Source organism: Aptenodytes patagonicus, chromosome 6 (genome assembly GCF_965638725.1).
Source record: "Aptenodytes patagonicus chromosome 6, bAptPat1.pri.cur, whole genome shotgun sequence".
Lineage (NCBI taxonomy): Eukaryota > Metazoa > Chordata > Aves > Sphenisciformes > Spheniscidae > Aptenodytes > Aptenodytes patagonicus.
The window spans coordinates 32,033,152-32,044,801 of record NC_134954.1 but is presented as its reverse complement, the minus strand read 5'-3'; the positions used below and the strand labels follow the sequence as shown (position 1 = coordinate 32,044,801).

At 51.9% G+C, this 11,650-nt stretch overlaps 1 protein-coding gene across 13 annotated transcripts in view; it reads left to right on the top strand.

Annotated features, from left to right (window-relative positions):
• Positions 1 to 277: 277 nt before the first annotated feature.
• Positions 278 to 11,650, top strand: part of PCBP3 (poly(rC) binding protein 3) — a 30,728-nt gene continuing 19,355 nt past the window's right edge. For 8 of the 13 annotated variants that reach the window (XM_076340722.1, XM_076340717.1, XM_076340720.1 and 5 more), the window contains exons 1-8: positions 278 to 422; positions 719 to 742; positions 1,742 to 1,774; positions 2,508 to 2,624; positions 3,024 to 3,155; positions 3,471 to 3,599; positions 6,354 to 6,428; positions 9,770 to 9,811. In XM_076340722.1, the coding sequence (XP_076196837.1) occupies positions 354 to 422; positions 719 to 742; positions 1,742 to 1,774; positions 2,508 to 2,624; positions 3,024 to 3,155; positions 3,471 to 3,599; positions 6,354 to 6,428; positions 9,770 to 9,811 (621 nt within the window). In that variant the 5' untranslated portion in view covers positions 278 to 353. Of the gene's footprint in view, positions 423 to 718; positions 743 to 1,741; positions 1,775 to 2,507; positions 2,625 to 3,023; positions 3,156 to 3,470; positions 3,600 to 6,353; positions 6,498 to 9,769; positions 9,812 to 11,650 lie in introns of all 13 variants that reach the window. The other 5 variants (XM_076340725.1, XM_076340726.1, XM_076340714.1 and 2 more) reach the window with 4 other exon arrangements.

The window sequence follows — 11,650 nt, the reverse complement described above, 5'->3', positions numbered from 1 at the left end:
GGACACTTGAGTCTTTGCTCCCACAATGGCTTTTGCATGAAGCCGGTGGCAAAGCCACGGCAGAGCTGCGGGCTGTTCCCGGGCTTGTGCCCTCATGGTCCCTGCGGTGAGTGGGCAGCCCCATCTGCATCCATGAAGGTGCTCGGCCCGTGACATCTCCCTGCAGCTCCTCCAGCTGTGGCTTTCCCATGCCCTGCTGCTCTGCAGGGTCCATCCCACGTTGAGGAACCTGCATGTTTTGAGAGAAAACCTTTCCCCCTCTCTGTCCCCAGGTGATAGAGCTGTGGTGCTGTCTCCTTCTGTGCCGAGGCTGCCCTCCCAGCTAACACACGTCTCCCGTGCCCCGGTAGGAAATGGAGTCAAAGGTCTCCGAAGGTGGCCTGAACGTCACTCTCACCATCCGGCTGCTGATGCATGGCAAGGTAAGGGGCTCCCGGTGAGGGGGTTTCCTCGCAGCTCCCTCTCCTGCCCCTGCTCCAGCTATGCCCGGGTCCAGCCAGCCTCTGCAGCCCGGGGCTGCTGGGAGCACGTTTTCTCCTGCTGATGGGGGAGGGTGGTGTGGTGGCATGGTGCTCCTGGCCCCTCTCATGCCTGCCCCCTGCCCTGTCCTTCTGCTGGGGACAGTGTGCACCAGGTCTTTGCTTCATTATGGGGTTGGGCTGGATTGTCTTCATGTCTTCTGATGTCTTTTCCTTTGTGTTTGGCTTTTCTTTGGCAGGAAGTCGGAAGCATCATTGGAAAGGTAACAACATCTTTTAAGTGTGTGCTTAATGCTATTGCCTGCCCCATTTGCTGCTTGTGGTGTGGTAGATGCCAGTCACCTCCTCCCTGTAATGTCCCTTAAATGTTCGGTGTGCATGAGCATGTCACTGGGTTTGTGAGACAGAAATGATGGGAGACCCACAGAGGGATCAAAGACCATTCCCCTAAAAAAAAAAACCCAACCACCAAACTTATCTAGTGCTGTTTCCAGCTGCTTCACTGTGGTGGTGAATAGGTGTTTATGATCATGTTGTCCTGACACATTAATTAAATAGATTCATTAAGAGAGATTAAGAAATTTCATGCCAGTCCATCTAAATTCTGCAGCACTTCCCTCTGAGGACACAGGATGCCATTTAGCTCATGCAGAAAAGCTGCATGAGGTGCTCTGCTCCCTGGTGCTTGCCGTGGTGGTTTGGAAAGTCCTGGCTACACAGGATTAGTTTTTTGGTGTTTTTAAAAGGCAGGTTTGTGGTAGCGAAGATTTGCAGCACGACCACCTTCTCCTATATGCTTGCACCTTATTTTTCCATCAGCCTGTCCAGCCCTGGAAAGCTTCACAGTTGTACCTGCTTTATATCTGGATATAAAGATATTAAATCTCTCTATAGGTAATAGATAACTGCCCTTCAAAGACATTCTGAAATGCCAGCTTTTCTCAACATATGATAAGTTTCTGAGCTTTTTCCTTGCAGTTTTCCTCCTAATGGGGAACGTAGAAATGGAGGTGGAAGCTGCAGTTGTGTAGCTGGTTTGTCTATCGTGTCTTACAGACATGGGGAACAGGGCTACGATGGCTTACACCCTCAGCTCCTCAGCCTGCCCATCACGTGGGGATGGAGGGCCAGGCAGCACAGAGCTGCCCAAATGTTTGGCTATGTATTGCCACATATTAGAGAGATGCATGTTTGGAAGGGCTGTTTTGAAGGTGGAAGTCTTGATTTTTTACAGTAGCCTGTGTTTCTGATTCTTATTTCAGAAAGGAGAGACTGTGAAGAAGATGCGTGAGGAGGTGAGCAACCCTGCTCTTTAAAACGATTTGGAGGAGGAGGAAAGAGGAGTGGGAAGGGCCATCGGGCTGTCCCGCCTGGCAGTGTGCAGTATAATGGCCAGAGCAGCACATTGCCCTGTGCGATACTGGCAGTAACTCCCAGGGTCAGGACATGCAAGCCGGCTGTGCCCAGAGCTTTTTGGTCCAGTTTTCTCACTCCGTACTCAAACAAACTCCTATCACATTTAATGGGAATTTTCCAGAGCCAAGAATTTGCTCTAATGAAACAGTGAAATTAAGTCACTTGTAAGACGCTTGAGTTTGCCCAAGGTCTTTGTGCCTGCAGCTACCAAGGAGTTATCAGATCAGTAAGCAACACTCCTCTTACAAGCAATGACCCCACGAGCTGGTCTTGCCTTGATCGCATGGGTTTGCACTGCAGTAAAAGACCCGAGGTGGATGCTTGGAAACCCTTTCTGAGGGTTGGGGTAAGGCAGCACTGGAAGCACCACAGGGTGAAGGGGTGGGAGTTTTTAAGGTTAGATGGGATGTTGAGAGGCTGGCAGAGGTGATGACCAGGGACCAAGCGAGCAATGTACTTGCTGGTCATCTGGGGCTCTCTGAGCTTCTGCTGTTGGGTGCTGAACCTTCCCAGGCTGGGACAGCATCCAACCTGGAGGAAGGTCTGCACCTCCAGTGCATCCCCGCCAGTTGCTTGGCTGTGGTTATTCCAGGGCTGCCCTTCTCTTTCCAGAGCGGGGCAAGGATCAACATCTCGGAGGGGAACTGCCCCGAGCGAATCGTGACCATCACTGGCCCCACTGATGCTATCTTCAAGGCTTTTGCCATGATTGCCTACAAATTTGAGGAGGTGAGCAATGTGATCCCTTTGCCCCAGGAGGGCAGAGTAAAACGGTCTGCATCCAGACTCTTGGGTGGCCCATCAGCCAAGCAGAGCTCCAGCGTGCCCACTGCTGGAGCCAGCAGAGCAGATAGGCCTGGGTACCTGGTTGGACTTGCTTAACTGGTACACAGCATCAGCACAAAACCTTCCAGACACCTCTAATTAGGCAAGAACTGAGCTTCAGTCAAGTGTCCCAGAGGTCTCGCAGTTAATTAACTGCAGGGATGCGCAGTGATGCAGTTGCAGACCAGCCAGGGTCTGGGGGACATGACCCCTCTTTTCTGGCCCAGGGCATTTGGGTTGGCCTGGATGGCAGGCATCTGGTTGGGTACCAAGGGCTGATGCATTGCATTCTTCCTTCCCAAGGACATAACCAACTCAATGAGCAACAGCACTGCTACCAGCAAACCTCCGGTGACACTGAGACTGGTTGTGCCGGCTAGTCAGTGCGGCTCGCTGATTGGCAAGGGAGGCTCCAAGATCAAGGAAATCAGGGAGGTAAGGCAGACCTGGTTTTGTTATTGCATGTAATCGCAGCTCCGACCAAGGGGGAGCAGGAGCTGCCTTGGAAAGGGGGATCCTTATGCTGCAAGCATCATGCATCACGTTGCTTCCCAGGACAGTCCTGCTGGTGTAGGAGCAGCATCCCGTGGACCTTGCCGGCATGCTCCTGCAGGTGCAGGCAGGGTGCTGCATCTGAGCTCACACGGGGCAGTGCAGCTCTTGGGAGGCGTGTGACATCGGAGCTGGAGCTGGCTTCAAGGAAAGGCATTCAGCTGTGGGATTTCTCCTCCTCTCTCTTTCTGTCTCCAGTCAACAGGTGCTCAGGTTCAAGTGGCGGGGGACATGCTGCCCAACTCCACGGAGCGGGCGGTGACAATCTCGGGGACACCCGACGCAATTATCCAATGTGTCAAACAGATCTGTGTGGTGATGCTGGAGGTACAGTCTGTAACAAAGGGGGTAAAGTACATAGGAAAAAAACCCAGCTGGCACCACAACAGTGCTGGGAGCTGTGGAGCGTTTCTCTCATAGCCTTCACCACGCGTTGTCGGACCACTCATTTCCTGGTACCTCTGTTTGAAACCCACCCAGTGTGTTTTCCCAGCCATCTTCATACGGTGTTTCTAGAGTCCCACACTGGAAACCTGCCTGGTCGGGTGCCCCAAAGGAGATGGTTTGTGTTGTAGCACAGGGTGGCTTCAGGAGAGAGGGGTGCCAGAGGAGGCCAGGTGGGCTGGGACAGCCATAACCTGGTGTCCCAGCAGTGCCAAGGGTGCCATGGGAAGGAGACGGGGGCTGCAAACTCTCCATCAAGCACCTGGTCTCCTCTGCATGGGGCTCACAGTGCCCCGTGAGGACCACGGCTGGGAGGAGGAGGCCAGTGCATCCCCTACACTGGGGAAGCTGGGGCTGGGAGTGCAAACCCGTGCTCCTGTAAGGCACAGCGGGAAAGGTAGTGAGGAAGGCTGGTGGAGAGCAGGGCCCGTAGGGTGCATGGACGTGTGTCCAGGGTGCTGTTTTCTGGGAGAAATGCTGACGAGCAGTGCTTGAAGATCTCTGCCATGGAGAGATGCTGCTGTTCCAATGGCTTATTGCCAGGGATAACCACAGCCACATGCCCCACATCCGCACCTGCCACCTCAGATGGGAGAAGCTCCAGGAGGAAACTCCTCGGGACACGGCACGGTGGGACCCTCCGCTCCTGGTGCCTTCCAGAGGTGGATGGGCACAGACCCACGTCAGGCCCCACTGCCTTACTGCACAGCCCGCACACTGCTGCCCTTTCACGGCAGGGAGGAGCGCGTTTGCCGCTGCAAGAGCTTCAGATGAGGATGCCAAGGCTTAGTGGAGGTGAAGCAAAACCAAACGTAAGCAACTTCAGTTTGGCAGCAGCACAGCTAAGGAGGAATTGCCATGAGCCACGTTACCCACCGCTGCTGGTAGTGATGCTCAGGTGGGTACACTCTGCTGCCAGAGGAGTGCGATTTTAGCCGCACAGTGACTCCAGGTTATGCTCTGGACTGCAGCAGAGGTGGGCCCCAGCTGATGCTTGCAGGTGTGTTGTAAAGTCTTTGGTGGCTGCTGTTCTCACCAACCAAAGCAAGGGTTGCTGCTCCTCTGTATGGCTCAGCAATGGTAAAGAGAAAAACCCATGAGTTTTCTTGGAGTCTGAACTCTGGGAAGTCCCCTGACTTTTACAGTTTGCAGAGATGCTCCTTATAACGTTTCAGTCTTAAATTATCTTACTGCAGAAATTCTCGCTCATCCCCTCCAAGATTTGTAACGCAATAAAAGAAAAAGCAGGTTTGTGATTATAGAGGCTGTGCTTTGATCGTACAGCTTTCCTGCAGACCTGTGCTTAGCAGGAAGATTTGGATATGCCACTTGGCTACAAGTGGACATCTAGAAGAATGTACAGAAAAAATGAAGAATTCTCCATGAGATAGCGTAATTTATATTGCTTATCTTTACATAGCAGTAACTGAGTCATTTCACTTCGGGTAGAACCAGAAGGCTTTTATCTGAAATCTCTCCTGATCCCTAGAAACCTCCAAAATCTCTTCTATGGCCTGTTAGTTATGTTCAAGAGAAAACCAACAGAGATAACTTGGGTGAGAAGATCCCATGCACGGTACAGTGGGATGCATCACTACAGCTTGATGTGCATCACTACAGCTTCTGCTCAGACCTACCCAGGTACCACTCAGGCCACAGCAGGGAGGAGTGAGATGTCCTGGCCAGCTGGAGTGGGGCTGCCCTGGGTCACGCTGCTGCAGGAGGAGGGCTGGGAGTGCATATGGGTCGGTGCCTCTGCTGCTGGCATCTGTCTGGCTGCTCACACAGACTGCTACCGCCATGCAGCTCTAGGAAACACTGGTGTTGCCATCTGAGAGGGGTTTCCAGCCTCTGGCTCCTCCAGAGCTCAGCACCCTGGCCAAAGTGATCACTGCCATTTGTCCCACCAGGGCATGGGAGATCTTGACCACATCCACATCCCAGCTTGGATGGCAGTAGACCAAACCAAGTCCTGAAGGTGACCCTGTTCTGGTGGTGAGGAAGATGAGAGGGGTCAAAGAGCTTGAGCATCATGCCGGGTCACTCAGACGGGCTGCTCACTCCTTCTGATGCCCGTGCTCACGATGCCATGCCACAGCTCCTGGTGCTCGGTGGGGCTGGTATGACTCCGGGACGGGCTGTTGACGTGCAAGAGCTCTCAGGCTGCAAAGCAAGCTACTGCATGAGGAGGCTCCTGGCAGCCAGGGATGAAAAGCCTGGTCTGTGGGTGTACCTCCCCATCTTGCTGCACCTTGAGGGTGTCCTTGGGGTGTTTTGAGGAGGGCGCTGCGTTCCAGCTGCGTTCCAGCGTCTAGTCAGTCAGCTCGAGTCTAGACCAGGCAACACAGTTTGCGGAGGGCAGAGCGAAGGTGAGGGAGGCAGTGGAGGTCTGGGAAGCAATTTAGGGTCCCATGCCTTGGCAGGGGATCTCCTGTACCCCAGGTTGTCCTCGTTGTCCATTAAACACTTACTTCCCCTGTGTCCTCCTGTCCAGAAACGCGGTTTGCCTGCTGCGGGTGTTGCTGTCAGCGGCCCCGGGGGCCGTGCTCTGTCGGGTGCTTTCTAACACTCTTTTTGCCGCCGTTTCAGGAAAGCTGTTCTAATGTTCTCTCTCCCTCTCCTTGTCCCTTTTCCTAGTCCCCACCAAAAGGTGCCACCATTCCCTACCGCCCAAAGCCCGCCTCCACCCCTGTCATTTTTGCAGGTGGTCAGGTAAGAGCCGACCCGCTTGCAGCCTCCACTGCCAACCTCAGCCTTTTACTGCAGCACCAGCCGCTGCCCGTTAGTGCACTCAGGTTTCTTGCCTTCTGACTTGCATGGTGTCATCCCATCTGTTGCATCCCACAGCAGGTGGACTGAAAGCTCTTTGCAGAACCGCTGGCAGTTTGCAAGCCCGGGCAGATGGCTTAGCTCCTGTGATGGCTGCTGGAGGATAAGGAAAGGGCCAGCCCAGGGAAACAAGGTGTTAGCTCTGCCGGGCATTCATGCACCGAGAAAAGGCTGGAGATAGCATGGAGGTGTTCATGTGGCCTGGGGAATCATAGAACCATTTAGGTTGGAAAAGACCCTTAAGATCATCGAGTCCAACCATTAACCTAACACTGCCAAGTCCACCACTAAACCATGTCCCTAAGTGCCACGCCAAACTTGCTCTGTTTGACATGGGCTCACGTGCTCAAAATACTGATTTTTGCAGGTACTCACGCCTTGGCGAGTCCTGCGTCTAAATTGCTCCTGGCTCAAAATCCAGCTTGAGTTCGCTTTATTATACCCAAATTTAGTATTTGCCAGCAGTTACCTGTTTGAAGGAGAAAATGAGAAAAGCCTCGTTGAACAAGAGGCCATGACCATGCTCTCACAGTGGCTGCGAGTGTTTATTTTCTGGCATCTCTAGTCCAATTAAAAATAACTTTGCATAGTTGTAATTGATCCGAGATAGGAAGGGCTCATCCCAGCCACGCCAGGACCGTGCTTAGCCTCTGTTCAGGGCAGCCTGAACCTGAGCCTCCATGAAAGGGTCATCCCCATCACTGGTGCTTAGCTGGTTCAGGGTGCTGCTTCCCCCAAAAATGCCATAAGCTCTGCTGCAAAGCTGGGTCTCAGCTCTGCCCACAGGAGCGCCTGCATTGTATTGCCTTCAGTGACAATGCACAGTGCTCGGTCTGCAGGCTTGCAGTCATGATGTGGTATGACCCTTCTAGCGACGCTTGGGAAGCGATGACAGATTTTATCTTTGCAGGATAACCATCACACGCATGTGCCACAGGAGCTGGTGGTTGTTCTGCAAACAAAAATCAGCTCCCACAGCATGTGATTTATGAAACAAGAGCAGTTGAGCAGGTGGCTGCTTTTAAAGAGGGGACTTGAACCATTGCTTTTTCCCCCTCACCTACTCGCCTTGCCTGGTGACCTGCCTGTAGATGCCACCATGCCATGGTGCACCAGTATCTAGCAGGAGAGGTACTTTCCCAGGAGCTCCAGGAGCCAGGTAGAGCCAGCACCACAAAGCTACAGCTAATGCCATCTAGAGCAGCTCCACACAAATTATTTCATTTCTCCCCAACCATAATAAATAGCAGAAGGACAAACTATGGCTGGGAGCAAATCCCAAAGCACAGGCTATTTCAGGCAGCATGCTGAATTAGCATCATTGCCAGCATCAGAAGGAGTGTGTCATTTGGTCTGAGCAGCTGTCCTGGCAAAGAGCTTTGAGTCCAGTTGCTTGGTGAACTTATCTTCTCAAAAGGGAGAGTAAGATGGAGGTAGCATTTCTCCTGCTGGTGAACAGTTGGTGTCTTGCACAGAAGTGACATAATGTGAAGAAGCAACCGTCTCTGAAATGAGAGCTCTTCCCTCCCGCCCCTGAGGGAGCGCTGGTGAGCCCCTTGGCTCTGCCTGAGGGGTGGCATGGGGTGGGTGGGCAGAGGACAGCAGGTGACAGTCAGTGGTGCTGTGAGATGCTTTGGGGTGGGTTGAACCTGCAGGAACTCAGCAGGCTGAGGGACGCAGTGGCAGATGGCAACTGCCAAAGGCATCAGCCCTGTTGTCCGTGTGCAATGTCAGCCTCTGCAGAAAGCCAGGGGTCACACAGGTGGGTGCTGTCAGAGTTGAGTTGCATCTGTCCAAGACACCTTCCTGCCTTTAATTAGCTTTTTCTAATCAATTGTTCTAATCAAAAAACAACGACCAAATTAAACTGCCAGGAAAGAGTGAACTTTTTAGAGCAGCCTCTGCCACATCCCCATGGGCACACCGGTCCCTATGGCACTGGGATGCTGGCAGGCCCTGGGACTGCTGTTTCTGTGCGCGGGGCTTTGCTTCCTTCCTCCTCCAGGATTTTGGGGGTTTTCCTCACACAAAGCTATTTGCAAAGGATGTGGCAAATTTGCAGGAGGTTCAGAGTGGTTTTTTTTCTTTTTCTTGGCTATCTTTACTCTCCCTTTTTAAAGTGTTATCCATCTCTCTTGTAATTTCTTTTAGAATCATCTGAATAATGTGTCAACCAGTGAGATACATTTTGCTAGCTGGTTAAGTCCGAAATATTGGGCGCTCTAGTGTCTGGCTCTTTACCCACAGTGGTGCTTATTTTCAGGTTATTTACAAAAGAGAAAGGATTGCTACAAATTATGGGAAAAACACTAAACAATTTGCCTAGCAGACATTTGCATGGATTTGTCAATTATTGCTGGTGAAAGGCATTGCAGTGCAGGCAGCCTGTCCCTGAGCCATCTCCATGCTTGGTGAGACATCAGCACCAGCTGGCTTTCTGCACGACAATGCCCTTTCCCCCAGCACAGCACTGGAATATACTGGGTAGATGTAAAGCGTATTGAGAGTTGTGCACCTGAAAATATGGAGAGACTCGCTGCACTGGCTTGCTGTCTAGGATCACGTTTAGGTGCAAAGGGCAGCGGTGATGTTACTGTGCATCCGCTACACAGATAATTCTAGTTTGATGAATATCTTTTGTGCAGCGAAGCCCAGTCTTCCCGCTCCATGCAATTCTGGCACCTTTAAAGAGCTCTTTCCTTCCTTTTGGAAAAGCCAAACTGAGCCCAAGCCCTTCAAGTTAGGTAGCTCAGAGTGCTCCGGCTTTGATCGGAGTGGTGGGTCTCCCTCCCATGCCAAGGACTCGCTGCCCCAGCAAATTTAATGCAGCACAGGGGGGCTTTTCCCCTGAACTAGCCAGGGGGGTGAGCGGGGCAACTGCTCGCTGCATGGGAAGTGCTTCCCTCATCCCCTCCAGCCTCAAAATTAAGCCAGTTAAGTAAAAATTTAAGATCCCGCACGCTGCTTTCACCAGCAGCGGAGTGAGGGGAGAGGCATGCCAGAGTCACAGCGCTCAGCTCCCCGTACTTGGTTATTTGGGGGTAGTACGGGTTCCCGGGCAGAGCAGGGTGGGGGCTGAGCTCCTTTTTAGCCTCTGCATTCACAGCATTTACCCCACGTCAGGCAGAAAGGAGCAAAGCCCACGGACAGCAGTCCCTGTGGATGCATGGGGCTTTGCCGTCGTCTCCTGCCAGCCCTAATAACATCTGTTTTTTCTTTTGCAGGCCTATACAATTCAGGGACAATATGCTATTCCACACCCGGATGTGAGTTTTACCCTAATTTTTCTTATACCCTTTTATGTCACCTGCATGCTACTGTTAATTCACATAATATTAATATTAGACAATAATATTAATAGCATATTTTCAAAGTAACTGGCCGTGTGTAGTATCTGTAATACCTTGAATAGCCTTTTAACCTGTTAGCACTAAATTTTATTAATCCTGAGGACTTGGCCTGATGCTAAATTGTTTGCATTGTTCAGTGCTATCCCTTTGTTCTGAGACAAACCATACTCTATGCATTTTGTGCCTCAAAATGATCAAAACGCGCAAAGAAAGGGGAAAAAAAATACTTTCTCCTGTATTTCCCCCCTTATCCTTAAAATACTGGTAAGCCCAGGGCTTATTTAGGTGCTGAGTGCCTTGGTGGGGTGAGGAGAAGCCAGACCTCCAGTGGTGCATGGTTTCTTGCTTGAAGCCTGGGCAGGGGGATGTGCCTTTTTGGGGGTCCTCCTCTGGGTGACTCAGAAGCAGGTGTTGAGGCTGGGCAAAATGCTACCCATGTTCCCTGGAGGGATGGAGAGGATGGCCACCCACCACACTGCTGGGTCTCACCTTGCCGATGGCTCTGCACCTCCCCGCGGGAGCTGGACCCCAGACCGAAGCGGTCACCCTGGGTTTGATGGCTGTCTCACTTGGTTCGGCTCTCTGTCACCCGGGGAGGGCATCACGGGTACAGTCCCCGCTTCGTCTCGTGCTTCTTGGTGTGGAGACAGGCGCCGCTCAGGCTTGCAGTGTGGATGGGTTTTGCTGATGCTCGGATCCCCCTGCTCGCGCCAGGCTCCTGTGCCTGGGGTGGGTCAGGGAGTCAGAGCACATTTGCGAGGGGACATGTAGGGAACATCTGCTGGCATGTCTGCACATAAAAGTACCAACAGAAATAGAAAATGAGTCTATTTTAAAGGATATCTCTATTAAAAGCAGCAGTGAAGCACTGCAATGCCAGCGGCTCCTTGTCGGCAGCAGACAGCTATTCGGCTTCTGGGGTCGTCACAGCTGACACATGCCGGGGAGCTCTTGGAAGAAGCTGGGATTTTCTAAATGTATTTCAGTGGGGATAAAACACCCAGCGAGTCCCGTTGCAGAGGCCCCTTCTTGCTGGCATGACTGTGAGTCAGGGCTCCGCAGTGGGGGCTGAGCACAATGTGCCGCTCTGGGGATGCGGCTTAATTGTAAGTGGCATGGTCTGGGTGGAAAGCCCTCTCCAGCCATTCCACACATGGGAAGAGTTTGATGTGGCTCAGTATTCCTCTTTCTGATGGGTGTGTTGGGTATTAAATCATGGGATTATTTTTTGCATGATTGAGAATGGAGCAAGGTTGTTCGATACCTTGAATGCATGCTCCCTATGGGAATGATGAGGAGCTGTAGGCTGGATTTTGATCTTGGGAGCTGTGATTTCACACAATTTAGTGGGGGCCAGGCTTTGGCTTTCCATGCAACACCAGTATGCATGTACTTTGAATAGCCTGCTGTGATGGTTGCTCAGAAATGTTCATAATTGTGTGCGCTTCGCTTTGGCTCCCTAATCGGAATATAAATGAATACACCTGCATATTTAGAAAGCATAGATCAATATATTCTTTGTCCCAGTTTTTCTTTGCAAGCGTCAACAACTTAGAGTGTTTTCCTTGTTGTTATACTGCTCTGTTTGACAGGAATACATTTGCTGGCTGCGCTCTGCCCTACTCCCAGCAGATGTGCTGAGACCAGGAAAAAGTTGTTTGTGCAGGGGCCACACGCTCCATCCTTACTCTTGTAGCTCTCTCGCAAGGATCAGTCATTTTAAACACTGCTTGGTGCAGAAACCAGTCTTGAACG